Source organism: Hemitrygon akajei, chromosome 18, assembly GCF_048418815.1.
Source record: "Hemitrygon akajei chromosome 18, sHemAka1.3, whole genome shotgun sequence".
NCBI classification, from domain to species: domain Eukaryota; kingdom Metazoa; phylum Chordata; class Chondrichthyes; order Myliobatiformes; family Dasyatidae; genus Hemitrygon; species Hemitrygon akajei.
In genome coordinates, this window is record NC_133141.1 from 32,170,397 (window position 1) to 32,197,191 (window position 26,795).

The window sequence follows — 26,795 nt, forward strand, 5'->3', positions numbered from 1 at the left end:
CTGTGTCTGACCCTGGGAGTGTGTGATGGGACGGTGTGGGGGGAGATTCATTCTGTGTCTGACCCTGGGAGTGTGTGATGGGACGGTGTGGGGGGAGATTCACTCTGTGTCTGACCCTGGGAGTGTGTGATGGGACGGTGTGGAGGGAGATTCATTCTGTGTCTGACCCTGGGAGTGTGTGATGGGACGGTGTGGGGGGAGATTCACTCTGTGTCTGACCCCGGGAGTGTGTGATGGGACGGTGTGGAGGGAGATTCATTCTGTGTCTGACCCTGGGAGTGTGTGATGGGACGGTGTGGGGGGAGATTCACTCTGTGTCTGACCCCGGGAGTGTGTGATGGGACGGTGTGGAGGGAGATTCATTCTGTGTCTGACCCTGGGAGTGTGTGATGGGACGGTGTGGGGGGAGATTCACTCTGTGTCTGACCCCGGGAGTGTGTGATGGGACGGTGTGGAGGGAGATTCACTCTGTGTCTGACCCCGGGAGAGTGTGATGGGACGGTGTGGAGGGAGATTCACTCTGTGTCTGACCCTGGGAGTGTGTGATGGGACGGTGTGGAGGGAGATTCACTCTGTGTCTGACCCTGGGAGTGTGTGATGGGACGGTGTGGAGGGAGATTCATTCTGTGTCTGACCCCGGGAGTGTGTGATGGGACGGTGTGGACGGAGATTCACTCTGTGTCTGACCCTGGGAGTGTGTGATGGGACGGTGTGGAGGGAGATTCACTCTGTGTCTGACCCTGGGAGTGTGTGATGGGACGGTGTGGAGGGAGATTCATTCTGTGTCTGACCCCGGGAGTGTGTGATGGGACGGTGTGGAGGGAGATTCACTCTGTGTCTGAACCTGGGAGTGTCTGATGAGACGGTGTGGAAGGAGATTCACTCTGTGTCTGACCCTGGGAGTGTGTGATGGGATGGTGTGGAGGGAGATTCACTCTGTGTCTGACCCCGGGAGTGTGTGATGGGATGATGTGGAGGGAGATTCACTCTGTGTCTGACCCCGGGAGTGTGTGATGGGACAGTGTGGAGGGACATTCACTCTCTGTCTGACCCCGGGATTGTGTGATGGGACGGTGTGGAGGGAAATTCACTCTGTGTCTGACCCCAGGAGAGTGTGATGGGACGGTGTGGAGGGAGATTCACTCTGTGTCTGACCCCTGTGATTGTGTGATGGGACAGTGTGGAGGGAGATTCACTCTGTGTCTGACCCTGGGAGTGTGTGATGGGACGGTGTGGAGGGAGATTCATTCTGTGCCTGACCCTGGGAGTGTGTGTTGGGACAGTGTGGAGGGAGATTCACTCTGTGTCTGACCCTGGGAGTGTGTGATGGTGTGGTGTGGAGGGAGATTCACTCTGTGTCTGACCCCGGGAGTGTGTGATGGGATGGTGTGGAGGGAGCTTCACTCTGTGTCTGACCACGGGAGTGTGTGATGGGACGGTGTGGAGGGAGATTCACTCTGTGTCTGACCACGGGAGTGTGTGATGGGACGGTGTGGAGGGAGATTCACTCTGTGTCTGACCCTGGGAGTGTGTGATGGGACGGTGTGGACGGAGATTCACTCTGTGTCTGACCCTGGGAGTGTGTGATGGGACGGTGTGGAGGGAGATTCACTCTGTGTCTGACCCTGGGAGTGTGTGATGGGACGGTGTGGAGGGAGATTCACTCTGTGTCTGACCCTGGGAGTGTGTGATGGGACGGTGTGGAGGGAGATTCATTCTGTGCCTGACCCTGGGAGTGTGTGTTGGGACAGTGTGGAGGGAGATTCACTCTGTGTCTGACCCTGGGAGTGTGTGATGGTGTGGTGTGGAGGGAGATTCACTCTGTGTCTGACCCCGGGAGTGTGTGATGGGATGGTGTGGAGGGAGCTTCACTCTGTGTCTGACCACGGGAGTGTGTGATGGGACGGTGTGGAGGGAGATTCACTCTGTGTCTGACCACGGGAGTGTGTGATGGGACGGTGTGGAGGGAGATTCACTCTGTGTCTGACCCTGGGAGTGTGTGATGGGACGGTGTGGAGGGAGATTCATTCTGTGTCTGACCCCGGGAGTGTGTGATGGGACGGTGTGGGGGGAGATTCACTCTGTGTCTGACCCCGGGAGTGTGTGATGGGACGGTGTGGAGGGAGATTCACTCTGTGTCTGACCCCGGGAGAGTGTGATGGGACGGTGTGGAGGGAGATTCACTCTGTGTCTGACCCTGGGAGTGTGTGATGGGACGGTGTGGAGGGAGATTCACTCTGTGTCTGACCCTGGGAGTGTGTGATGGGACGGTGTGGAGGGAGATTCATTCTGTGTCTGACCCCGGGAGTGTGTGATGGGACGGTGTGGAGGGAGATTCACTCTGTGTCTGACCCCGGGAGTGTGTGATGGGACGGTGTGGAGGGAGATTCACTCTGTGTCTGACCCTGGGAGTGTGTGATGGGACGGTGTGGAGGGAGATTCATTCTGTGTCTGACCCCGGGAGTGTGTGATGGGACGGTGTGGAGGGAGATTCATTCTGTGTCTGACCCCGGGAGTGTGTGATGGGACGGTGTGGAGGGAGATTCACTCTGTGTCTGACCCTGGGAGTGTCTGATGAGACAGTGTGGAAGGAGATTCACTCTGTGTCTGACCCTGGGAGTGTGTGATGGGATGGTGTGGAGGGAGATTCACTCTGTGTCTGACCCCGGGAGTGTGTGATGGGATGATGTGGAGGGAGATTCACTCTGTGTCTGACCCCGGGAGTGTGTGATGGGACAGTGTGGAGGGACATTCACTCTCTGTCTGACCCCGGGAGAGTGTGATGGTGTGGTGTGGAGGGAGATTCACTCTGTGTATGACCCCGGGAGTGTGTGATGGGATGGTGTGGAGGGAGCTTCACTCTGTGTCTGACCACGGGAGTGTGTGATGGGACGGTGTGGAGGGAGATTCACTCTGTGTCTGACCACGGGAGTGTGTGATGGGACGGTGTGGAGGGAGATTCACTCTGTGTCTGACCCTGGGAGTGTGTGATGGGACGGTGTGGAGGGAGATTCACTCTGTGTCTGACCCTGGGAGTGTGTGATGGGACGGTGTGGAGGGAGATTCACTCTGTGTCTGACCCCGGGAGTGTGTGATGGGACGGTGTGGAGGGAGATTCATTCTGTGTCTGACCCTGGGAGTGTGTGATGGGACGGTGTGGGGGGAGATTCATTCTGTGTCTGACCCTGGGAGTGTGTGATGGGACCGTGTGGGGGGAGATTCACTCTGTGTCTGACCCCGGGAGTGTGTGATGGGACGGTGTGGAGGGAGATTCATTCTGTGTCTGACCCCGGGAGTGTGTGATGGGACGGTGTGGGGGGAGATTCACTCTATGTCTGACCCCGGGAGTGTGTGATGGGACGGTGTGGAGGGAGATTCACTCTGTGTCTGACCCCGGGAGAGTGTGATGGGACGGTGTGGAGGGAGATTCACTCTGTGTCTGACCCCGGGAGTGTGTGATGGGACGGTGTGGAGGGAGATTCATTCTGTGTCTGACCCCGGGAGTGTGTGATGGGACGGTGTGGAGGGAGATTCACTCTGTGTCTGACCCTGGGAGTGTCTGATGAGACAGTGTGGAAGGAGATTCACTCTGTGTCTGACCCTGGGAGTGTGTGATGGGATGGTGTGGAGGGAGATTCACTCTGTGTCTGACCCCGGGAGTGTGTGATGGGATGATGTGGAGGGAGATTCACTCTGTGTCTGACCCCGGGAGTGTGTGATGGGACAGTGTGGAGGGACTTTCACTCTCTGTCTGACCCCGGGATTGTGTGATGGGACAGTGTGGAGGGAAATTCACTCTGTGTCTGACCCCGGGAGAGTGTGATGGTGTGGTGTGGAGGGAGATTCACTCTGTGTCTGACCCCGGGAGTGTGTGATGGGATGGTGTGGAGGGAGCTTCACTCTGTCTCTGACCACGGGAGTGTGTGATGGGACGGTGTGGAGGGAGATTCACTCTGTGTCTGACCACGGGATTGTGTGATGGGACGGTGTGGAGGGAGATTCACTCTGTGTCTGACCCTGGGAGTGTGTGATGGGACGGTGTGGAGGGAGATTCACTCTGTGTCTGACCCTGGGAGTGTGTGATGGGACGGTGTGGAGGGAGATTCACTCTGTGTCTGACCCTGGGAGTGTGTGATGGGACGGTGTGGAGGGAGATTCACTCTGTGTCTGACCCTGGGAGTGTGTGATGGGACGGTGTGGAGGGAGATTCACTCTGTGTCTGACCCTGGGATTGTGTGATGGGACGGTGTGGAGGGAGATTCACTCTGTGTCTGACCCCTGGGAGTGTGTGATGGGACGGTGTGGAGGGAGATTCACTCTGTGTCTGACCCCTGGGAGTGTGTGATGGGACGGTGTGGAGGGAGATTCACTCTGTGTCTGACCCTGGGAGTGTGTGATGGGACGGTGTGGAGGGAGATTCATTCTGTGTCCGACCCTGGGAGTGTGTGATGGGACGGTGTGGGGGGAGATTCATTCTGTGTCTGACCCTGGGAGTGTGTGATGATGGGACGGTGTGGGGGGAGATTCACTCTGTGTCTGACCCCGGGAGTGTGTGATGGGACGGTGTGGAGGGAGATTCATTCTGTGTCTGACCCCGGGAGTGTGTGATGGGACGGTGTGGGGGGAGATTCACTCTGTGTCTGACCCCGGGAGTGTGTGATGGGACGGTGTGGAGGGAGATTCACTCTGTGTCTGACCCCGGGAGAGTGTGATGGGACGGTGTGGAGGGAGATTCACTCTGTGTCTGACCCTGGGAGTGTGTGATGGGACGGTGTGGAGGGAGATTCATTCTGTGTCTGACCCCGGGAGTGTGTGATGGGACGGTGTGGAGGGAGATTCACTCTGTGTCTGACCCTGGGAGTGTGTGATGGGACGGTGTGGAGGGAGATTCACTCTGTGTCTGACCCTGGGAGTGTGTGATGGGACGGTGTGGAGGGAGATTCACTCTGTGTCTGACCCCTGTGATTGTGTGATGGGACAGTGTGGAGGGAGATTCACTCTGTGTCTGACCCTGTGAGTGTGTGATGGGACGGTGTAGAAGGTAATTCCCTTGGTGTCTGACCGTTTTGTTCCGTCTAGGGTGATTTGTACCATGAGATTTTATTGGTCTCTCTCTGTGCTTCACAGTTGCAAGGAACTGAAGAACATGAACACTTTCTTTGCTATGATGTTTGGCCTTTCCAACCCAGCTGTAAGGAGACTTTCTCAGACCTGGGAGGTGAGATGCTTTTACCCCTTGCCCTCGTCTCACCCTCAGTTGTGGGGAGGGTTTTGACCATGATGGAGCTGGCTACAACCCTCTGCATCCTCTGTGTATTAGAGCCTCCATACTAGATGGTGATATGACCAGTTAGAATAATCCCGTGCTTCATAACTTCAAGTTTGCCAGAATCTGTCCTTAAATGTCTCAATGAATTAGTGCCAGTGGTGTTCCTTCTTATCTGTGGAATTCTGTTCCCAGTGGAGGGTCTTGTATTTAGGGATCCTCTTGGAAAGAGTGATCACAGTATGATTGAGTTTCTCATACAAATGGAGGGTGCAACAGTTTGATCCTAAAGCCAGTGTATTATGCCTAAACAATGGGATGAGGATGGAGTTGGATGGCGTAGACTGGGAACACAGGCTATGTGGTGGAACAGTGGAAGACTTTCAGAGATTTTTCGTGGTGCTCAACAGAAGTATATTCCAGTTAAAAGCAAGGACAGGAAGAGTGGGGAAGGCCAGCCTTGGATAACTAAGGAAATAAAAGAAGGCTTCAAACTAAAAGCTCATGTGTACAAAGTCGCCAAGTGTAGTGGGGAACTGGAAGACTGGGAAAACTTTAAAATGCAACAAAGATCCACAGAGCGAGCAATAAAGAAAGGGAAGCTAGATTATGAAAATAAACCAGCACAAAATGTAAAAACGTATAGTAAAAGTTTGTATAATTATATAAAGCAGAAAAGGGTGGCTAAAGTGAACATAGGTTCATTGGAGGACGAGAAGAGGAAAATGATATTGGGTAATGAAGAATTGGCAGAGGCTTTGAATGACTATTTTGTGTTGGTCTTCATGGTGGAGGATATGTCTAACATGCCAAAGGGAGATGTTATGGATGTGATGGGAGGTGAGGACATTGATACAATAACTATCAGAAATGCGGTAGTGCTCAGCAAACTTTGTGGGCCTGAAGATAGACATGTTCCCTGGTCCTGATGGAATGCATCCCAGGGTACTGAAAGAAATGTCAGAAGTTATAGTAGAGGCTTTGATGATAATTTACCAAAATTCTTTGGACTCTGGGCAGGTCCCGGCAGATTGGAAGAAGGCAAATGTCACTCCACTGTTCAAAAAAGGATATAGACAAAAAGCAGGTATCTGTAGGCCAGTTAGTTTAACATCTGTAGGTGGGAAAATGCAGATTTTCATTTGGAATTTGGAAAGAAATGGATCCATCAGGCAGACACAGCATGGATTCAGCAAAGGTAGATCCTGTTTGACAAACTTACTGGCGTTCTTTGAGGATATAATGAGCACAGTGGATACAGAGGAACAGATGGACGTTATTTACTAGTGTTTCTAGAAGGTGTTCAATAAGATGCCACATAAAAGACTTATCCATAAGATAAGGAAGCATAGAGTTGGGAGTGATGTATTATCATGGAAAGAGGATTGGTTAACCAATAGACAGCAGGGAGTTGGGAAACATGGGTGTTTCTCTGGTTGGCAATCAGTGGTGAGTGGTGTGCCACAGGGGTCGGTGCTGGGCCCGCAACTGTTCACGATATACGTTAATGATCTGGAAGCGGGGATCAAGTATCTAAGTTTGCTGAAGACACTTAATTGAGTGGAAAAGCAAATTTTGCAGAGGATATGGAGAGTCTGTAGAGAGATATGATATAGGTTAAGTGAGTGGGCAAGGGCCTGGCAGATGGAGCACAATGTTGGTAAATGTGAGGTCATCCACTTTGCAAGGAAAAATGGAAGAGCCGATTATTATTTAAATGGTAAAAAATCGTAGCATATTGCTGTGCAGAGGGACTTGGGAGTGCTTGTGTATGAATCGCAAAAGGTTGGTTTGCGGGCTATCAAGAAGGCAAATGGAATGTTGGTCTTCATTGCTGGAGGAATTGAATTTAAGAGCAGGGAGGTTATGCTGCAACTGTACAGGGTACTGGTGAGGCCACACCTGGAGTACTGCGTGCAGTTCTGGTCTCCTTACTTGAGGAAGGATATACTGGCTTTGGAGGCGGTGCAGAGGAGGTTGATTCCAGAGATGAGAAGGTAGACTATGAGGAGAGATTGAGTCACCTGGGACTGTACTCACTGGAATTCAGAAGGATAAGAGGAGATATTATAGAAACATATAAAATTATGAAAGGGGTAGATAAGATAGAGGCAGAAAGTTGTTTCCACTGTTAGGTGAGACTAGAACTAGGGGGCATTGCCTCAAGATTTGGGGGAGTAGATTTAGGATGGAGATGAGGAGGAACTGCTTTTTCCAGAGAATGCTGAATCTGTGGCATTCTCTGCCCAATGAAGCAGTGGAGGCTACCTCAATAAATATATTTAAGACAAGGTTGGATAGACTTTTGCATAGTAGGGGAATTAAAGGTAGGTGGAGATGATTCCATGGTCAGATCAACCATGATCTTATTGAATGGTTCAATGGACCAGATGGCCTACTACTGCTCCTATTTCTTATGTTCTTCGTGATTGCATCAATTTGAAAGATCTGCCGAGACGTTGATGTTCAGGAACTTAAAGCTGCTCACCCTTTCCACTGCTGACCCCTAGGGCTTAAGGCCATAAGACACAGGAGCAGAATTAGGCCATTCAGCCCATCGAGTCTGCTCCACCATTCCATCATGGCTGATTTATTATCCCTCTCAACCCCACTCTCCTGCCTTCTTCCTGTAACCTTTGACACCCTGACTAATCAAGACCTTTCAACCCCTACTTTAAATATACCAGTGACTTTGCCTCAACAGCCATATGTGGCAATGAATTCCACAGATTCACTACCCTCTGGCTAAAGAAACTCCCCCTCATCTCTTTTTTAAAGGAACGTCCTTGACTTCTGAGTCTGTGCCCTCTGGTCCTAGACTCCCCCACTATAGGAAACATCCTCTCCACATCCACTCTATCTGTGTCCTCTGGTCCTAGACTGCCCCACTATAGGAAACATCCTCTCCACATCCATTCTATCTGTGTCCTCTGGTCCTAGACTCCCCCACTATAGGAAACATCCTCTCCACATCCACTCTATCTGTGTCCTCTGGTCCTAGACTCCCACACTATAGGAAACATCCTCTCCACATCCACTCTATCTGTGTCCTCTGGTCCTAGACTCCCCCACTATAGGAAACATCCTCTCCACGTCCACTCTATCTGTGTTCTCTGGTCCTAGACTCCCCCACTATAGGAAACATCCTCTCCACATCCACTCTATCTGTGTCCTCTGGTCCTAGACTCCCCCACTATAGGAAGTATCCTCTCCATGTCTACTTGATTAAGGCCTTTCAATATTCAATAGGATTCCCCCCCCCTCCATTCTTCTAAACTCCAGTGAGTACAGGCCCAAAGTCATCAAATACAACTCACACATTAACCCTTTCATTCCTGGGATCATTCTTATGAACCTCTAGATCTTCTCCAATGCCAGCACATCATTTCTTAGATGAGAGTCCCAAAACTACTCACCATATTCCAAGTACAGTCTAACCAAAGCCTTATAAAGCTTCATCCTTGCTTTTATATTCTAGTCCTATCAAAATGAATGCTAACACTGCATTTGCCTTCCTTACCACTGGCTCAACCTGCAAGTTAACCTTTAGTGAATCCTGTACGAGAACTCCCAAGTCTCTTTGCACCTTGGATTTTTGAATTTTCTCCGTTTAGAAAGTAGTCTATGCTTTTATTCCTTTTACCAAAGTGTATGACCATACACTTCCCGACATTGTATTCCATCTGCCACTTCTTTGCCTTTTCTCCTAATCTGTCCAAGTCCTTCTGCAGCCTTCCTAGTTCCTTAATAGTATCTGCTTCTCCACTTACCTTTGTAGTGTCCACAAACTTGGCCACAAAGCCATCAATTCTGTCACCCAAATCATCGACATATGTGAAGAGAATCGGTCCCAACACAGACTCCTGCCGGACATCATTACTCACCAGCAGCCAACCAGAAAAGGTCCCATTTACTCCCACTCTTTGACTCCTACCAGTCAGCCAATCTTCTAACCATGCTAGTATCTTTCCTGTAATACCGTAAACTCTTATGTGCTTAGCTCACTGCTCTAATCTCACCACACCCATGACTGTGTGGCTAGGCATGGCTCAAACTCCATCTATAAATTTGCTGACAACTCAAATTTGCAGAATTTTAGATGGTGCAGAGGAGGCATACAGGAGTGAGATAAATCAGCTGGTTGAGTGGTGTTTCAACACCAACCTTGTGCTCAACATCAATAAGACCAAGGAATCGATTGTGGGCTTCATGGAGGGGAGGTCGAGGGAACACACACCAGTCCTCATTGAGGACAGTGGAAAGGGTGAGCAGTTTCAAGTTCCCAGGTGTCAACATCTGTGAAGATCTCTCCTGGGCCCAACATATTGATGCAATTACAAGAAGGCATAACAGTGGTTATACTTCATTGGGAGTTTGGTGAAAATTGGTACGTCACCAAAGACACTTGCAATTTTCTACAGATGTGCTGTGGAGAGCATTCTAACTGGTTGCATATCTGTCTGCTATGGAGGAGCCACTGTATAGGATCAATAAAAAGCTGTAAACTCAGTCAACTCCATCATGGGCTCTAGCCTCCCCAAAATCCAGGAAACTTTCAAAAGGAGATGCCTCAAAAAGGTGGATCCATCAGTAGGGACCCTCATCAGCCAGGACATGCCCTCTTCTCATTGCTAGCATTGAGGAGGAGGTACAGGACCCTGAAGGCACCCTCTCAACGTTTTAGGAGCAGCACCTTCCCATCCACCATCAGGTTTCTGAATGGACAATGAACCCATGGGCACTACCTCACTTTTTTTCCCTCTCTTTTTGCACAACTTATTTAAGTTAATGTAGGATATATACTTGTTGTAATTTATAGTTTTCATTGCTACAAAACAACAAATTTCACAACATATGCCGGTGATATTAAACCTGATTCTTGTTTAGCAGCCTCATGTGCGGCATCTTGTCAAAGCCCTTCTGAAAATCCAAGTAAACGACATCCACTGACTCTCCTTTGTCCGTCCTGCCTGTTATTTCCTCAAAGAATTCCAACAGATTTGTCAGGCAAGATTTTTCCTTGAGGAAACAGTGCTGACTTCAGCCTATTTTATCATGTACCTCCAAGTACCCCCAAAACCTCATCCTTAATAATAGACTCCAATATCTTTCTGACCACTGAGGTCAGGTTAACAGGCCTGTAATCTCCTTTCTTCTTCTTCTCTCAGTTCTGAATGAGTGGAGGAACATTTGCAATTTTCCAGCCCTTGGGAAGCATGATAGAATTTATTGATTATTGAAAGATCATTACTAATGTCTCCACAATCTCTTGAGCTACTTCTTTATGAACCCTGTGGTGTAGTCCCTATGATCCAGGTGATTTATCTACCTCCAGACCTTTCAGCTTCCCAAGGAACTTCTCCCTAGCAACTACACCCTGACTCACCGAGGACCCGCTGCTCTCACTCTCCCTAAACTAGGGACAAGGGGTGGGGGAGGGAGGTATACAGCAGCTTCCCCTGACTGGTATCACTTCCGTCATGCTGATGCTCTGCCTTCCTCTTCCCTCCCAACATCCAGAGGCTCCCGGGGAAGGTCAGGCGAATGTTCCACGAGATGGAGAGGTTGCTGGTGAGTGGGGGTGCTGGGGGAGGTGAGAAGAAAGAAGGAGGGAGGGGTGGTGAGGGGGAGGGGAAGGCGAAGGTGTGGTGAGGTGGGAGGAGGGGTGGGAAGGAGAGGGGGGAGGGATGTGAGGAGGAGGGGTGGGGATGGAGGAAGTGTGTTGAGGAGAGAAGATGGTTGGGAGGGGGAGGGCCTGAGGAGAGAGGAAGGGGGGAGGGATGGCACAGGGGGAGGGAGTGAAAAGAAGGGACTGCCACAAGAGGGGCAGTCGAGATTGGAGAGGAGGAAGAGGCAGATCCTAGAAAGCCAAAATAATTGTTGCCCATTCCAGGACCCATCACGGAACCAAAGAGTGTACAGACTGACTGTGAACAAGCTGACGCCACCTTACCTACCGTTTATGCCTCTCCTCATCAAAGGTACCAGGATTTTACACCATCCTATCACACACTCCCAGGGTCAGACACAGAGTGAATCTCCCTCCACACCGTCCCATCACACACTCCCAGGGTCAGACACAGAGTGAAGCTCCCTCCACACCGTCCCATCACACACTCCCGGGGTCAGACACAGAGTGAATCTCCCTCCACACTGTCTCATCACACACTCCCGGGGTCAGACACAGAGTGAATCTCCCTCCACACCGTCTCATCACACACTCCCAGGGTCAGACACAGAGTGAATCTCCCTCCACACCGTCCCATCACACACTCCCAGGGTCAGACACAGAGTGAATCTCCCTCCACACTGTCCCATCACACACTCCCGGGGTCAGACACAGAGTGAATCTCCCTCCACACCGTCTCATCACACACTCCCAGGGTCAGACACAGAGTGAATCTCCCTCCACACTGTCCCATCACACACTCCCGGGGTCAGACACAGGGTGAAGCTCCCTCCACACTGTCCCATCACACACTCCCGGGGTCAGACACAGAGTGAATCTCCCTCCACAACATCCCATCACACACTCCCGGGGTCAGACACAGAGTGAATCTCCCTCCACACTGTCCCATCACACACTCCCGGGGTCAGACACAGAGTGAAGCTCCCTCCACACTGTCCCATCACACACTCCCGGGGTCAGACACAGAGTGAAGCTCCCTCCACACTGTCTCATCACACACTCCCGGGGTCAGACACAGAGTGAATCTCCCTCCACACCGTCCCATCACACACTCCCGGGGTCAGACACAGAGTGAATCTCCCTCCACACCGTCTCATCACACACTCCCAGGGTCAGACACAGAGTGAATCTCCCTCCACACTGTCCCATCACACACTCCCGGGGTCAGACACAGGGTGAAGCTCCCTCCACACTGTCCCATCACACACTCCCGGGGTCAGACACAGAGTGAATCTCCCTCCACAACATCCCATCACACACTCCCGGGGTCAGACACAGAGTGAATCTCCCTCCACACTGTCCCATCACACACTCCCGGGGTCAGACACAGAGTGAAGCTCCCTCCACACTGTCCCATCACACACTCCCGGGGTCAGACACAGGGTGAATCTCCCTCCACACTGTCCCATCACACACTCCCGGGGTCAGACACAGAGTGAATCTCCCTCCACACTGTCCCATCACACACTCCCGGGGTCAGACACAGAGTGAATCTCCCTCCACACTGTCTCATCACACACTCCCGGGGTCAGACACAGAGTGAATCTCCCTCCACAACATCCCATCACACACTCCCGGGGTCAGACACAGAGTGAATCTCCCTCCACACTGTCCCATCACACACTCCCGGGGTCAGACACAGAGTGAAGCTCCCTCCACACTGTCCCATCACACACTCCCGGGGTCAGACACAGGGTGAATCTCCCTCCACACTGTCCCATCACACACTCCCGGGGTCAGACACAGAGTGAATCTCCCTCCACACTGTCCCATCACACACTCCCGGGGTCAGACACAGAGTGAATCTCCCTCCACACTGTCTCATCACACACTCCCGGGGTCAGACACAGAGTGAATCTCCCTCCACACTGTCCCATCACACACTCCCGGGGTCAGACACAGAGTGAATCTCCCTCCACAACATCCCATCACACACTCCCGGGGTCAGACACAGAGTGAATCTCCCTCCACACTGTCCCATCACACACTCCCGGGGTCAGACACAGAGTGAAGCTCCCTCCACACTGTCCCATCACACACTCCCGGGGTCAGACACAGGGTGAAGCTCCCTCCACAACATCCCATCACACACTCCTGGGATCAGACACAGAATGGAGCTGTTGTGATTGAGCTGGGAGAAATGGGGGGAAATTGCTGGATAAAGATAGATTGGAGGATGTGCGGAGGGTCTCCTGAACATTTCAGTGAATGGCTGTTTTAGTGTGTAGGCTTCTTTGGCAATTTTCCTGCCAGTTTGGACTGCGTTTATCGGTGACTGCTAGCTGCATAGCCTCTAGCTGTGGTCACTGGCAACTTAGCAGGAAGTTGTTTCACTCCGAGAAAAGGGAGAAAATCGCTGTTGATCCCCTGCTAACATTGGGACAGCACCCCTTCCTTGTCATCTTTCTCAGTTGGTGTGGATACAGGAGTGTTTTGGTCATCTCAACCTTTCGTGGCCTGGGAATTCTTTGAGACCATCGAAGCCTTTCCCAGCGTTGGAATTTCTAGCACCGTGTCAAGTGCTGGGTGCTTTCCTACTGCCCCAGCAACAGAGATTTCTCTTCCACCCCACGGTTTAAGTACCACAGGCTGGTTTGGACCGTCTGCAATTTGTTCCAGCTCCACGGTACCCCACAATGCTGCGGGTAGCCAGACCGATAGGATCTACTGATGCCACTGGAACAGGCGAACTGCAGGAAGCTCCAAACTTGTTCATCTGGGAACACTACTCGCTTCAGTAACGTTATCAGCAGACATTGCTGCCTATATTTTAGCAGCATCAATTCCGTTTGGTTTTCATTTTGGACGGCCATTTTGGGTCAGCCTCCTGGGATTCACAGACCTCTGTGCCCTCGGACAACTCCCTGTTTCAGACGAATGCAGGCTGCAGTGTATTTTGCGTCCTGCAATAACACTGGAACTGTGTTCAGAGGCCATGGAGTACTGTACTCTGGCATCTGAGAAAGAGTTTGGGAAGGTGGTGTACTAGTACTGACCAGTTGGTGCACTGGGCCCTCAGTATGGGGAATCATGGTTAAAGACACCTTTTCAGAGATTGAGTGGTAGGGCACTTTCCCAAAGCCCAGCTCAAGGATTCCACCTGTGGCAACACTGCCCCTGTTGCCCCTGCTCCTGTCCCTGCCCATGAGGTTCAGGTGGGAAACTGAGGCTGCATATAGTGTGGGTGCAGTGAAGAATGGGAGGAGACTCCACGGGATAGCAAGGTGGGGAAAAGATCAAACACCTTTGGAAGAATGCAGGGCTGATGCCCGCCCATGTGCCTCCTTAGGAAAGGGTGGTGAAGTGGTGACCAGATCCTTTCACTCTTGGGATCCGGCTCTGAGTGCACCTCTAGAACCAGAGATGTCAGGGTCCTCCTTGGGCCTGGCTTTTGAGGCGAGGGATATACTCACCATGCCGATCCTATCCTCCCTCGGTACTCAAGATATTCGGGGGTGGGGGGTGGTGATCCATCTGTGTTTGCCCATGGGGATAGGACAGAGGCAGAGGTAGAGTTGGCAGGTATGAATGAGGTACCCCCTGCACAGCGTGTGGTAGGACTGCTGCCTGCTAGGACACACGGGGAGGAAGATGGGGGCTCTACGTGTAGTGAAGGGGTAGAGGAGGACTTTTTATCTGATCGTGAGACAATAGGCATCGTCACCCCTCCCGAGAAGTCCCTACTGATACATGTTGATGAGATCAAGGAATTTATGCTCACCTCTGAGGGTGCAAGGCGCAGTGACTGAGATCTGCTGTCTCTCTGGACATTTGGGAACCTGGGCGGAATGAAGGTAGGCACAGCTCAAATACCATCTTTAGTTTACTGATGACACCAGAATCTCAGAGTGCAAGTTCCTGGGTGTCAACTTCTCTGAAGATCTCTTCTGGGCCCAACATATTGTTGCAATTACAAGAAGGCCTAACAGCTGCTATATTTTATTAGGAGTTTGAGGAGATTTGGTTTGTCACCAAAGACTCCAGCAAATTTCTACAGATGTACTGTGGAGAGCATTCTAACTGGTTGCATCACCATGTGGTATGGAGAGGCTGCTGAACAGGATCGGAATAGGCTGCAGAGGGTTGCAAACTCAGACACTTCCATCATGGGCACTAGCCTCGCCACCATCGAGGACACCATAGTGACTCAAGAAGGCGACATCCAGCACTAAGGACAATCTCTCTTCTTATTGCTACTGTCAGGGAGGAGCATTGGAGCTTGAAGACACACACTTAACATTTTAGGAACAGCTTCTTCCCCTCCGCCATCAGATTTCAGAATAGTCCTCTTTTGCATTATTTATTTATTTTTAATTGTAACAAGTAATTTTTATGTCTTCACACTGCACTGCTGTTATAAAACAACAAATTTCACAACATATGTCAGTGATAATAAACCTGATTCTGATTCTGTTCTTGCTTGACTTGCAGATATGACGTTTATTGAGGAGGGGAACAAGAACTTAGTCCGCTCGTTGGTGAACTTCGAGAAAATGGTGAGGACCCAGCTGGAGCTTATTTGGGAGAGAAGGCAGTTAGCTTATTATTGTCACATGGACCATAGGATATAGGAACAGAATTAGGCCATTCAGCCCAATGAGCCTGCTCCCCATTCCATCATGACCGATTTATTGTCTATCTGAACCCCTCTCTCCTGCCTTCTCCCCATAACCTTTCATGCTCTGACTAATCAAGAAACTATCAATCTCCGCTTTAAATATACTCAATGACTTGTCCTCCACAGTCATCTATGGCAGTGAATTCCACAGATTCACCACCCTCTGGCTAAAGAAATTCCTTCTCATCTCTATTCTAAATATACATCCTTCTATTCTGAGGCTGTGCCCTCTGGTCCACTCTATCTAGGCCTTTCAATATTCGACAGGTTTCAATGAGATCTCCCACCATTCTTCTAAACTCCAGCAAGTACAGGCCCAGAGCCATCAAATGCTCCTCATAGATTAACCCTTTCTTTCCTGGGATCATTCTCAAGAACCTGGCTTGAGGCAAATCAGGGTGGATAAATCCCCAGGGCCTGACAAGGTGTTCAATCGGACCCTGTGGAAGGCAAATGCAAAAATTGCAGGTGCCTGAGCAGAGATATTTATATGATCCTTAGTGACTGGTGAGCTACCAGAGGACTGCAGGATAGCTCTTCAGTAGGACCAACCAGGGTAGGTCTAACACAGTAGGGCACTGAGGAGTGTGGTAGAACAGAGGGATCTGTGATGCAGGTCCATAATTCATTGAAAGTGACATCACTGGCAGGTAGGGTCATAAAGAATGCTTTTGGCATATTGGCCTTCATAAATCAAAGTATTGAGTACAGAAGATGGGATACTATGTTGAAGTTATATAAGATGTTGCTGAGGCCTAACTTGGGGTATTGTTTGCAGTTTTGATCACCTACCTAAAAGAAATATATAAATAAGGTTGAAAGAGTACAGAGAAAATTTACAAGGATGTTACCAGGTCTGTGGACCCGAGTTATAAGGAAAGATTGAATATGTTAGGATTTTATTCCTTGGAACGTAGAAGATTGGGAGGAGATTTGATGGAGGTATACAAAATTATGAGGAGTATAGATAGGGTAAATGCGAGTAGGCTTTTTCCACTGAGGTTAAATGGGACTACAACTAGAAGTCATGGGTTAAGGGTGAAAAGTGAAAAGCTTAAGGGGGATATGAGGGGAAACTTCTTCACTCTGAGGGTTGTGAGAGTGTGGAATGAGCTGCCAGCACAAGTGGTGCATGCAAGCTCAATTTCAATGTTCAAGAGAAGATTGGATAGGTACATGGATGGTAGAGGTATGGTGGGCTATGGTCCCGGTGCAGGTTGATGGGAGTCGGCAGCTTAAATGTTTTGGCATGGACTAGTTGGGCCGAAGGGCTTGTTTCTGTGCTGTACTTTTTTATGACTGTATAACCTCCTCTTGACCCTTTCCGATGCCAGCATAGTAATCCAAGTGCCTCAGCATTACATCCTTGCTTTTATATTCTAATCCTCTTGAAATGAATGCTAACATTCCATTTGCCTTCCTTACCCCAATTCATCCTACAAGTTAACATTTAGGGAATCCTGCACAAGGACTCCCAAGTCCCTTTGCTCCTCGTAGTTTTTCAATTTTCTCCATTTATAGTCTATGCTTTTATTCCAAACTGCATGACCATACATTTCCCTACACTGTATTCCATCTGCCACTTTTTTTTAACCTATTTTTCTAATCTATTCAAGTCCTTCTGTAGACTCCCTGCCCCTCCACCTGTCTTTGTGTCATCCACAGATTTGGCCAATCAATTCCGGTATCTACCTCATTGACATATAACATGAAAAGAAGCTGACCCTTGCAGAATACTACTAGTTACCAGCAGCCAATCAGAAAAGGCCCCCTTTATTCCGACTCTGTGACTCCTGCCAGTCAGCCAATCTTCTATCCATGCTAGCATCTTTCCTGTAATATCATGGGCTCTTATCTTGACCATAAAACATAGGAGCTGAATTAGACTATTTGGCCCATCAAGTCTGTTCAGCCATTCCATCTTTACTGATTCCTCTCAATCCCATTCTCCTGCCTTCTCTCTGTAACTTTTGACACCCTTGCTAATCAAGAACCTACCACCTTCTGCTTTAAATATAACCAATGATTGGCCTCCACAGTCATCTGTGGCAATGAATTCTACAGATTCACTACCCTCTGGCTAAAGAACTACCTCCTCATCTCTGTTCTAAATGGACATTTGTCTATTCTGAGTCTATGCCCTCTGGTCCTAGACTCTCCCACTATAGGAAACAATCTCCTCACATCCATTCTATCTAGGCTGTTGAATATTTGATAGGTTTCAATGAGATCCCCCCTCCTTCTTCTAGTGAAAACAGGCCCAAAGCCATCAAATACTCCTCAATGAATGCTAACATTGCATTTTCCTTCCTTACCACCAACTCAACCTGCAAGTTAACACTTAGGGGACCCTGCACAGGGACTTCCAAGTCCGTTTGCAGCTCTGACTTCTGAATTTGCTCAGTTTAGAAAATAGTCCACACCTTTATTTCTTCTCCCAAGTGCACGACCACACACTTCCCAACGCTATATTCCATCTGCCATTTCTTTACCCATTCTCCTCATCTGTCCAAGTCCTTCTGCAGACTTGCTGCTTCCTCAACATAACCTATCTTTGCAACGTCCGCAAACTTGGCCACAAAACCATCAATTCCAACATCCAAATCATCGATATATTGTGTAATGTGAAAAGAAGCAGTCCCAAAACTGAGCACCCAGAACACCACTGGTCACGGGCAGCCAACCAGAAAAGGCCCCCTTTATTTCCACTCTTTGCCTCCTGCCGATCAGCCAATCTTCTACCTATGCCAGTATCTTTCCTGTGATACCACTGGCTTTTATCTTGCGAAGCAGCCTTATGTGCAGCACCATATCAAAAGCCTTCTGAAGATCCAAGTACACAACATCCACTGACTCTCTTTTGTCTACGCCTGTTATTTCCTCAAAGGATTCCAACAGATTTGTCAGGCAAGATTTCCCTCAAGAAAACCATGCTGACTTCAGCCTATTTTATCACATGTCTCCAAGACCCTGAAACCTCATCCTTAACAATCGATTCCAACATCTTTCCAACAGCTGAGGTCAGAATAACTGGCTTACAATTTCCTTTCTTCTGCTTCTCTCCCTTCTTGAAGATTGGAGTGACATTTACAATTTTCCAGTTTTCCAGAACCATTCCAGAATCTATTGATCCTTGAAAGATCAGTACTAATGCTTGACAAGCTCTTTAGGCACCTCTTTCAGAACCCTAGTGTGTATCTACCTTCAGACCTTTCAGTTTCTCAAGCACCTTCTCCCTAGCAATGCCAGCTGCACTCAATTCTGCACCCTGACACTCTTGAATTTCTGGCATACTGCTAGTGTTTTCCACAGTGAACACTTACATAAAATAATTATTAAGTTCATCTACCATTTCTTTGTCCCCCATTACTACGTCTCAAGCATCATTTTCCAGAGGTCCAAAATCTCTTTTACTCTTTATATATCTGAAAAAACTTTTGGTATCGTCTTTTATATGATTGGCTAGCTTACCTTCATATTTCATCTTTTCTCTTCATGTGGCTTTTTAGTTTTTAAAAGCGCCAAACCTCTAGCTTCCCACTAATATTTGACATATTACACGCCCTCTCTTTTGCTTTTATGTCGGCTTTGACTTCCCTTATCCTCTCTTTGGGATGTATCTATCCTGCACCTTCCTATTTGCTCCCAGAAACTCCAGCCAACTGTTCTGCCATCATCCCTGCTAGTGTCACCTTGCAATCAACTTTGCTGAGATCCTCTCTCACCCCTTTACTCCACTGTACTACTGATACATCTGACTTTAGCTTCTCCCTCTCAAATTCCAGGGTGAATTCTATCATATTGTGATCACTGGCTCCTGAGGGTTCCTTTGCTTTAAGCTCCCTAATCAAATGTGGTTCATTGAACAACACCCAAATAAGAATTACTGTTCCCCCAGTGGGCTCAACCACAAACTGCATATTCTCTCTCTTTGGATTCAGTAACAAGTGGCTTTTCCCAATCGACCTGTATATTGAAATCCCCATGACAATCATAACACTGCCCTTTTGGCATGTCTTTTTTAATCTCTCCATTGTAATTTATATCCCTCATGCTGGCTACTGTTCAGAGGCATGTATATAATTCCCATCAGGATTACTTTTATCCTTGTCCTGAAGAAGGGTCTCAGCCCGAAACATCAACTGTTCATTTCCATGGATGCTGCCTGACCTGATGAGTTTTTCCAGCATTTTGTATGTGTGTGCCTTTTCATCCTTACAGCTTCTTAAATCTACCTTCAAGGATTCTGCATCTTCCGATCCTATATAACCTCTTTCTAAGGGTTTGATTGCATTTTTTATCAATAGAGCCAGCCCACCCCCTCTGCCTACCTGCTTGTCCTTTTGACACAATGTGTGTCCTTGGATGTTAAGCTCCCAACTATGATCTGCTTTCCGCCACGGATTAATGAGAGGTCTTGAGTTCGAATCCGGCCGGCTCCCTTGCACGCTCTCCATCCGTGCCTGGGTTGAGTGTCGAGCTAGCAACTCGACCTTGTAAAAAAAATATCCTGGAGAGGGATGGGCTCCACCAGGTTTCAGATGCCCAAGACACACCGTACGACGAGCAATCACCAAAAAGATGGGTGCAAAAAGCTTGTCATGACAGCGCCCGGACAACTCCACCAGGAGTTAAGGGCGCACACACACACACACACAATGTCATACCTGCCAATTTCTAACTGTGCTACAAGGTCATCTACCTTATATTCAAACATAACGCCCTTCAGTCTTGTATTCATCACCCTTTTTGATTTTGCCCACGTGTTTAGCAGCCTTGTGCAGCCTTCTGAAAATCCAAGTAAAAAGCATCCACGGACTCTCCTTTGTCTATCCTGACTGTTGCTTCCTCATAGAATTCAAACATATTTGTCAGGCAAGATTTCCCCTGAAGGAAACTACGCTGACATGTGGTGGACTACAGTCAAAAACTTTGTTCTGTATGCCATCCATACAGAGTAGTTCCACTGTGCATTGGAATAAGGGAAAAGCAATTAACAGAATGCAGTATGAAGTGTTACAGTTACAGAGAAAGTGCAGTGCAGGCAGACAAATAAAAGCCAAGGTGAGGTAGATTGTGAGGTGAAGAATCTATCTTATGGTACACAAGGGGACTAGTCTGATAACAGCAGGGTGGAAGTTGTCCTTGAGCTTGGAATTTGTGCCTTCTGCTCTATGGGAGAGAAGAGAGAATGTCTGGGGTGGGAGGGGTCTTTGATGATGTTGGCTGCTTTACTGAGGCAACGGGAAGTGTAGACAGGGTCCATGGTGTGCTGAGCTGTGTCCTCAACTCTGTATAAAACCTCTCCATGTACTCACCTAGATAGCTATTGAACAACAGAAACTCAACCACTGTTTCTGGCAACTTTTTCCAAAGTTACATAGAAACATAGAAAATAGGTGCAGGAGTAGGCCATTCGGCCCTTCGAGCCTGCACTGCCATTCAGTAAGATAATTTCTGATCATCCAACTCAGAACCCTGTACCTGCTTTCTCTCCATACAACGATGATCCCTTTAGCCACAAGGGCCATATCTAACTTCCTCTTAAATATAGCCAATGAACCGGCCTCAACTGTTTCCTGTGGCAGAGAATTCCACAGATTCACCACTCTCTGCATGAAGAAGCTGCCTGGGATGTCCCTTTAAAATCTCTTTCCTCTGATCCTGAGCCTCTACCCTCTTGTTTTTAGCAACCCTGCCCCCAGGATGAAGACTGTGTGACTTCCCCCTGTTTATGCTCCTCATGATATTGTACTGTATACCTCTATCAGGTCACCCTTCAATCTCCTGTGTTCCAGGGAATAAAGTCCTAGTCTACACAATGTCTTCTTGTAACTCAGGCAACATCCTGGAAAAGCTTTTCTGCACTCTTTCAAATTTAATAACATCTTTCCTATAAGTCCCATCCTGGTTTGATCTCCCAAAGTGCAAAGCCTCACATTTATCAGGATTGAAAGCCATTTGCCAATCCTCAGCACACGTTTCCAGCTGATCAGTATCCCCCTTTCATGTTTTCTATAACTTTCTTTCATTCGAGCAATCCCACAAATATCGGATTCTGTGCAACCTCTCCTGTACGTCAGGATCCTAAGTCTAGACGACATCCTGGTAAATCTTAAACTCTTTCTAGTTTAATAACATTTTTCCAACAGCATGGTGGCCAAAACTGTCTACAGTACTCCGAGTGTCACAGTTACAGAGAGAGTGCAGCGCAGGTAGACAATAAGGTGCAAGGGCCAGAACGAGGCAGATTCTGAGGTCAAGAGTCCACCTTATTGTACAATGGGACTGTTCAATTGTCTTATAACAGCGGGGTGGAAGTTGTCCTTGAGCTTGTCCGTAGTGTGCTGAGCTGTTTCCATGACTCTCTGCTGTTTTTTTCGGTCTTGGCCAGTTCTCAGAAACATAGAACAGAACAGCAAAGGAATAGGCCCTTTGGTCCACAATGTCTCTGCTGAATGACACCTCATTTCTTCAGCCTAGACACTGTCCATATCCATCCATTCCCTGCATATCTGTGAGCCTATCTAAGAGCCTCTTAAACACCTCTATCATATCTGTCTCCGCCACCACATTCCAGGCACTCACCTCTTCCTGTGTTAAAAAACTTGTCCTGCACATCTCCTTTGAACCTACTCCCTCTCACCTTAAATACATTCCCTATGTCATTAGATATTTCCACCACAGGGAAAAGATACTCTACTTATGCCTCTCATGATCTTATAAGCCTCTATGACAGGAGTTACCAACCTGGGGTACACAGACCCCTTGCTTAATGGTATTGGTCCATGGCATTAAAAAGGTTGGGAACCCCTGTTCTTTCAGGTCTCCCCTCAGCCTCTGGCTGCTCCAGAGAAAACAACCCAAGTTTGTCCAGCCTCTCCTTATAGCTCGTGCTCTCCAATCCAGGCAGCATCCTGGTGAACCTCTCCTGTAATGAGAAATCCAGAACTTAATGCAATGCTCCAGATGTGGCCTCACCAGAGTTTTATAAAACTGCCATGTATGTTAATTTAAAGTTGCATAAGATGTTGGTGAAGCCTAATTTGGAGTATTGTGTGCAGTTCTGGTCACCTACCTATAGGACATTTATGAATAAGATTGAAAGAGTGCAGTGAAAATTTACAAGGATGTTGCCAGGACTTGAGGACCTGAGTTATTAGGAAAGGTTGAATCGGTTAGGACTTTATTCCCTAGAGCATAGGAGAATGAAGGGAGATTTGATAGAAGTATACAAAATTATGAGGGGAATAGATAGGGTAAATGCAATCAGGCTTTTTCCATTGAGGTTGGGTGAAACTGGAACTAGGAGGTGATGGGAACATTGCAGAAAACTTCTTCACTCAGATGGTGGTAAGGGTGTGGAACGAGCTGCCAGCAGAACTGGTGGATACGGGATCAATTTCAACATTTATAGTAAGAGAAATTTGGTTAAGTACATGGGGTGGTAGGGGTATGGTGGGCCATGATCCAGGTGCAGGTCAATTGGACTAGGCAGAATAATAGTTTGGCCTGGACTAGATGGGCCAAAGGGTCTGTTGTTTGTACTGTAATGTTCTTTGATGCTAAGATAAGGAGGAATTTCTTCAGCCAGAGGATGGTCAATCTGTGGGATTCGTTGTCATGGGGGGGGGGGGGGCGGGCAGTGGATAGCAAGTCAGCAAGTCATTGAATGTGTGGAAAGCAGAAATGGATCGGTAAGGGGAGATGGTGGTGGAGAAAGAGAAAATAACTCAACTGCGATTCAATAGCGGAAGAGAATCGATGAGCCAAATGGCAACGTTCTTCTATATCTTGTGGTCCTCTGGAAAGGGCACTGAGGAGGAAGTGCCATGCTGGGGGGGGGGGGGGGTGGTCGTTGAGAGGAAGTGCCGCGCTATTGGGGGTAGGGAGGGGTCGCGGCGAGGGGTTAGTGCCGTACTGTGTTGGGGGTAGCAAAGACGGAGCACCTTGCTGTGGGGGGGGGGGGGGGGTAGGTGCGGCGCGGCGAATAGACAGCGCTGCATGTGGGAAGTTAGAGCCACTCTGTAGCAGGGCCGTGTGGAGGAAGCACCACCTATTACTAACCCTCTCTCCTTTGCAGAGAATGTGCGCACAAGTTGCCCGCTTCCTTCGAGATTGTCGACGAAATTACCAAGGTGAGAAGTTTACTCCAGCCCCTAGCCCCCTAGTGGAAGTTGGGGGTGCATTTCACCCTGTGGGAGATATCATAAGACATAGGAGCAGAATTAGGCCATTTGGCCCATCGAGTCTGTTCCACCATTCCATCGTGGCTGATTTATTTTCCCTCTCAATTCCATTCTCCTGCCTGCTCACTGTAACCTTTGATGCCCTGACTAATCAAGAACCTATCAACCTCCGCTTTAAATATACCTAATGACTTGGCCTCCATGGCCACCTATGGTAATGAATTCCACAGATTTGCCACCCTCTGGCTAAAGAAATTCCTCCTCTTCTCTGTACTAAAGGGATATCCTCCTATAATGAGACTGTGTCCTCTGGTCCTTGACTCACCCGCTATAGGGAGCATCTTCTTCATGTCCACTCTATCAAGACCTTTCAATATTTGGTAGGTTTCAATGAGATTCCCCCCTCATTCTTCAAAATGTCCAGAGCCATCGAACTCTCCTATGTTAACTGTTTCATTCCCAGGTAAATTTTCATGAACCTCTTCTGGACCCTCTCCAACATTGGCACATCCTTTCTCAGATATCGAGCCCAAAACTGCTCACGTTACTTCATATGTGGTCTGACACATTTGATGACCTGTGAAGTCTTGGAACAAAGGCTGTCCTCCCCATATGAGGTACGGGCAGGTCCTGGTGTCTCTCGCAGGCGAGAGAAGTGCTGGAGCCTGTTCAACCCCTCCTCTCCCTAATATATCACAGGCACATCCCTCCCCACCATCGGTAGTACCTACAGGAAGCGCTGCCTCAAGAAGGTGACATCATAGAGTGATTGGGCACCACAGCACTGAAACAGGCCTTTTGCCCCATCTGGTCGTACCAGCCTGGTTTTCTACTTACAGATGGACCTAAGCCTTCCATAACACTCCCGTCCATGCACTTATCCAAGCTTCTGTTGATGAGCGTGTGGAATGTCCATAGGGTTTTTGTGGCATGGTACAGAAGTAGATTGCCAGGCCTTTCTTCCGCACAGATACTACTGCTGCCCAAATTGGGACCCAGCCAGATTCGAACTCAGGACCACCCACCTTAAAGTCCAGTGCTGATCCTGATGACTCTATCTACATGTGACACCACTTTCAAGGAATTATGGATTCCCAGATCCCTCTGTTCTGCCGCACTCCTTAGTGCCCTACCACTCACCGTGCAAGTCCTAGCCTTGTTTGTCTTTCCAAATTGGAATGCCTTGTACTTGATTGCAATGACATTTTGAATGCACAAGAACACAAGAAGCTGCAGAGAGCAGTGGACTCTGCTCTCTACATCACGGGCAGATCCCTCCCCACCATGGGTAGTGTCTACAGGAGGTGCTGCCTCAATAAGGCAACATCCATCATCAGAGATCCCCACCATCTGGGCCATCCCATCTTCTCACAACTCCCATCAGACAGGAAGTTCAGAAGCCTGAAGTCCCACACCACCAGGTTCAGGAACAGCTATGTCCCTTCAACCATTTGGTTCCTGAACCAACCGGCACAACCCTGATCACCACCTCAGTACAGCAACACCGTGACCACTCTGCACTATGATGGATTTTGTTCTAATGAGTTCTCCCTTGTACAAAATTGTATATATGTTTTTCCTGCAAATGCTACTAATCTGATGCTCTGTGCCTGTGATGCCGCTGCAAGTAAGTTTTTCACTGCACCTGTGCACACAGGGACTTGTGCATGTGACAATAAACTCCACTTTGACTTGTGTTAGAGGGAGTGTGGGCAAAATTCCAACAACTCTCACCACCCGTGAGAGAATCGATCCGTCCCTAACAGGGAAGGATATTATTATGAGCTCCCTCATCATTAACTTTGAGGTCACATTTCCTCTCCACCGTCTACAGGTCAGGAGTGTGATGGAACACTCCCCACTTGCCTGGGTGAAGTTAGTCCATACACTCCACATCCACCACATTACCTCTCCATTGTCTACAGGTCAGGAGTGTGATGGAACACTCCCCACTTGCCCAGGTGGAGTTAGTCCATACACTCCACATCCACCACATTACCTCTCCACCGTCTACAGGTCAGGAGTGTGATGGAACACTCCCCACTTGCCTGAGTGAAGTTAGTCCATACACTCCACATCCACCACATTACCTCTCCAGCGTCTACAGGTCAGGAGTGTGATGCAAATTCCTCATTTGCCTGGGGTGAGTGTGGCTGTAACAACCCTCAAGAGCCTTGACACCACCCAGGGCAAAACAAGCTGCTCTATCAGCACCCCTTTCTTTCACCACCTGCACACAGTGACTGCAGCATGCACCATCTACAAAATCCCCCAGTCACTCGCTGAGGCTACTCCGACAGAATCTCCAAAGCCCTGACCTCTCCCACCCAGGAGGAGGAGAGGGTAATGATAGATAGATAGATAGATAGATACTTTATTCATCCCCATGGGGAAATTCAACTTTTTTCCAATGTCCCATACACTTGTTGTAGCAAAACTAATTACATACAATACTTAACTCAGTAAAAAATATGATATGCATCTAAATCACTATCTCAAAAAGCATTAATAATAGCTTTTAAAAAGTTCTTAAGTCCTGGCGGTTGAATTGTAAAGCCTAATGGCATTGGGGAGTATTGACCTCTTCATCCTGTCTGAGGAGCATTGCATCGATAGTAACCTGTCGCTGAAACTGCTTCTCTGTCTCTGGATGGTGCTATGTAGAGGATGTTCAGAGTTATCCATAATTGTGCATAATGGTGCAGAGGAGCACTCCACCCCCCCCCGCCATGGAATTATATCAACTCTTCTATCTCTGTACAAATCCCAAGAAAATGCTCCCTGCCAGTGGGGAAAAATAACATTCCCATTCTGACTTTTGTCCATGACCTCCTCTACTGCTATGATGAAGCCAAACCCTAGGTGGAGGAGCAACAACTCATATTCCGTCTGGGTAGTCTCTAACCTCTGGTAAATTCTTCCCCCTATCCCTTCTTCTTCCATTCCCCATTTTGGTTTCCCTCTCACCCCTCATCTTCTCTTACCTGTCCATCACCACCTCCTCGGTCTCCTCCTCCTTCCCTTTCTCCTGTG

General features: G+C 48.6%; 1 protein-coding gene across 3 annotated transcripts in view; it reads left to right on the forward strand.

Annotated features, from left to right (window-relative positions):
* The window catches only part of LOC140741264 (rap guanine nucleotide exchange factor 3-like), an 89,060-nt gene that overhangs the window by 60,649 nt on the left and 1,616 nt on the right, over positions 1 to 26,795 (forward strand). For all 3 annotated transcript variants that reach the window (XM_073071256.1, XM_073071255.1, XM_073071257.1), the window contains exons 21-25: positions 5,128 to 5,218; positions 10,787 to 10,837; positions 11,160 to 11,247; positions 15,387 to 15,451; positions 23,657 to 23,711. In XM_073071256.1, coding sequence (XP_072927357.1) covers positions 5,128 to 5,218; positions 10,787 to 10,837; positions 11,160 to 11,247; positions 15,387 to 15,451; positions 23,657 to 23,711 — 350 coding nt within the window. The remainder of the gene's footprint in view (positions 1 to 5,127; positions 5,219 to 10,786; positions 10,838 to 11,159; positions 11,248 to 15,386; positions 15,452 to 23,656; positions 23,712 to 26,795) is intronic.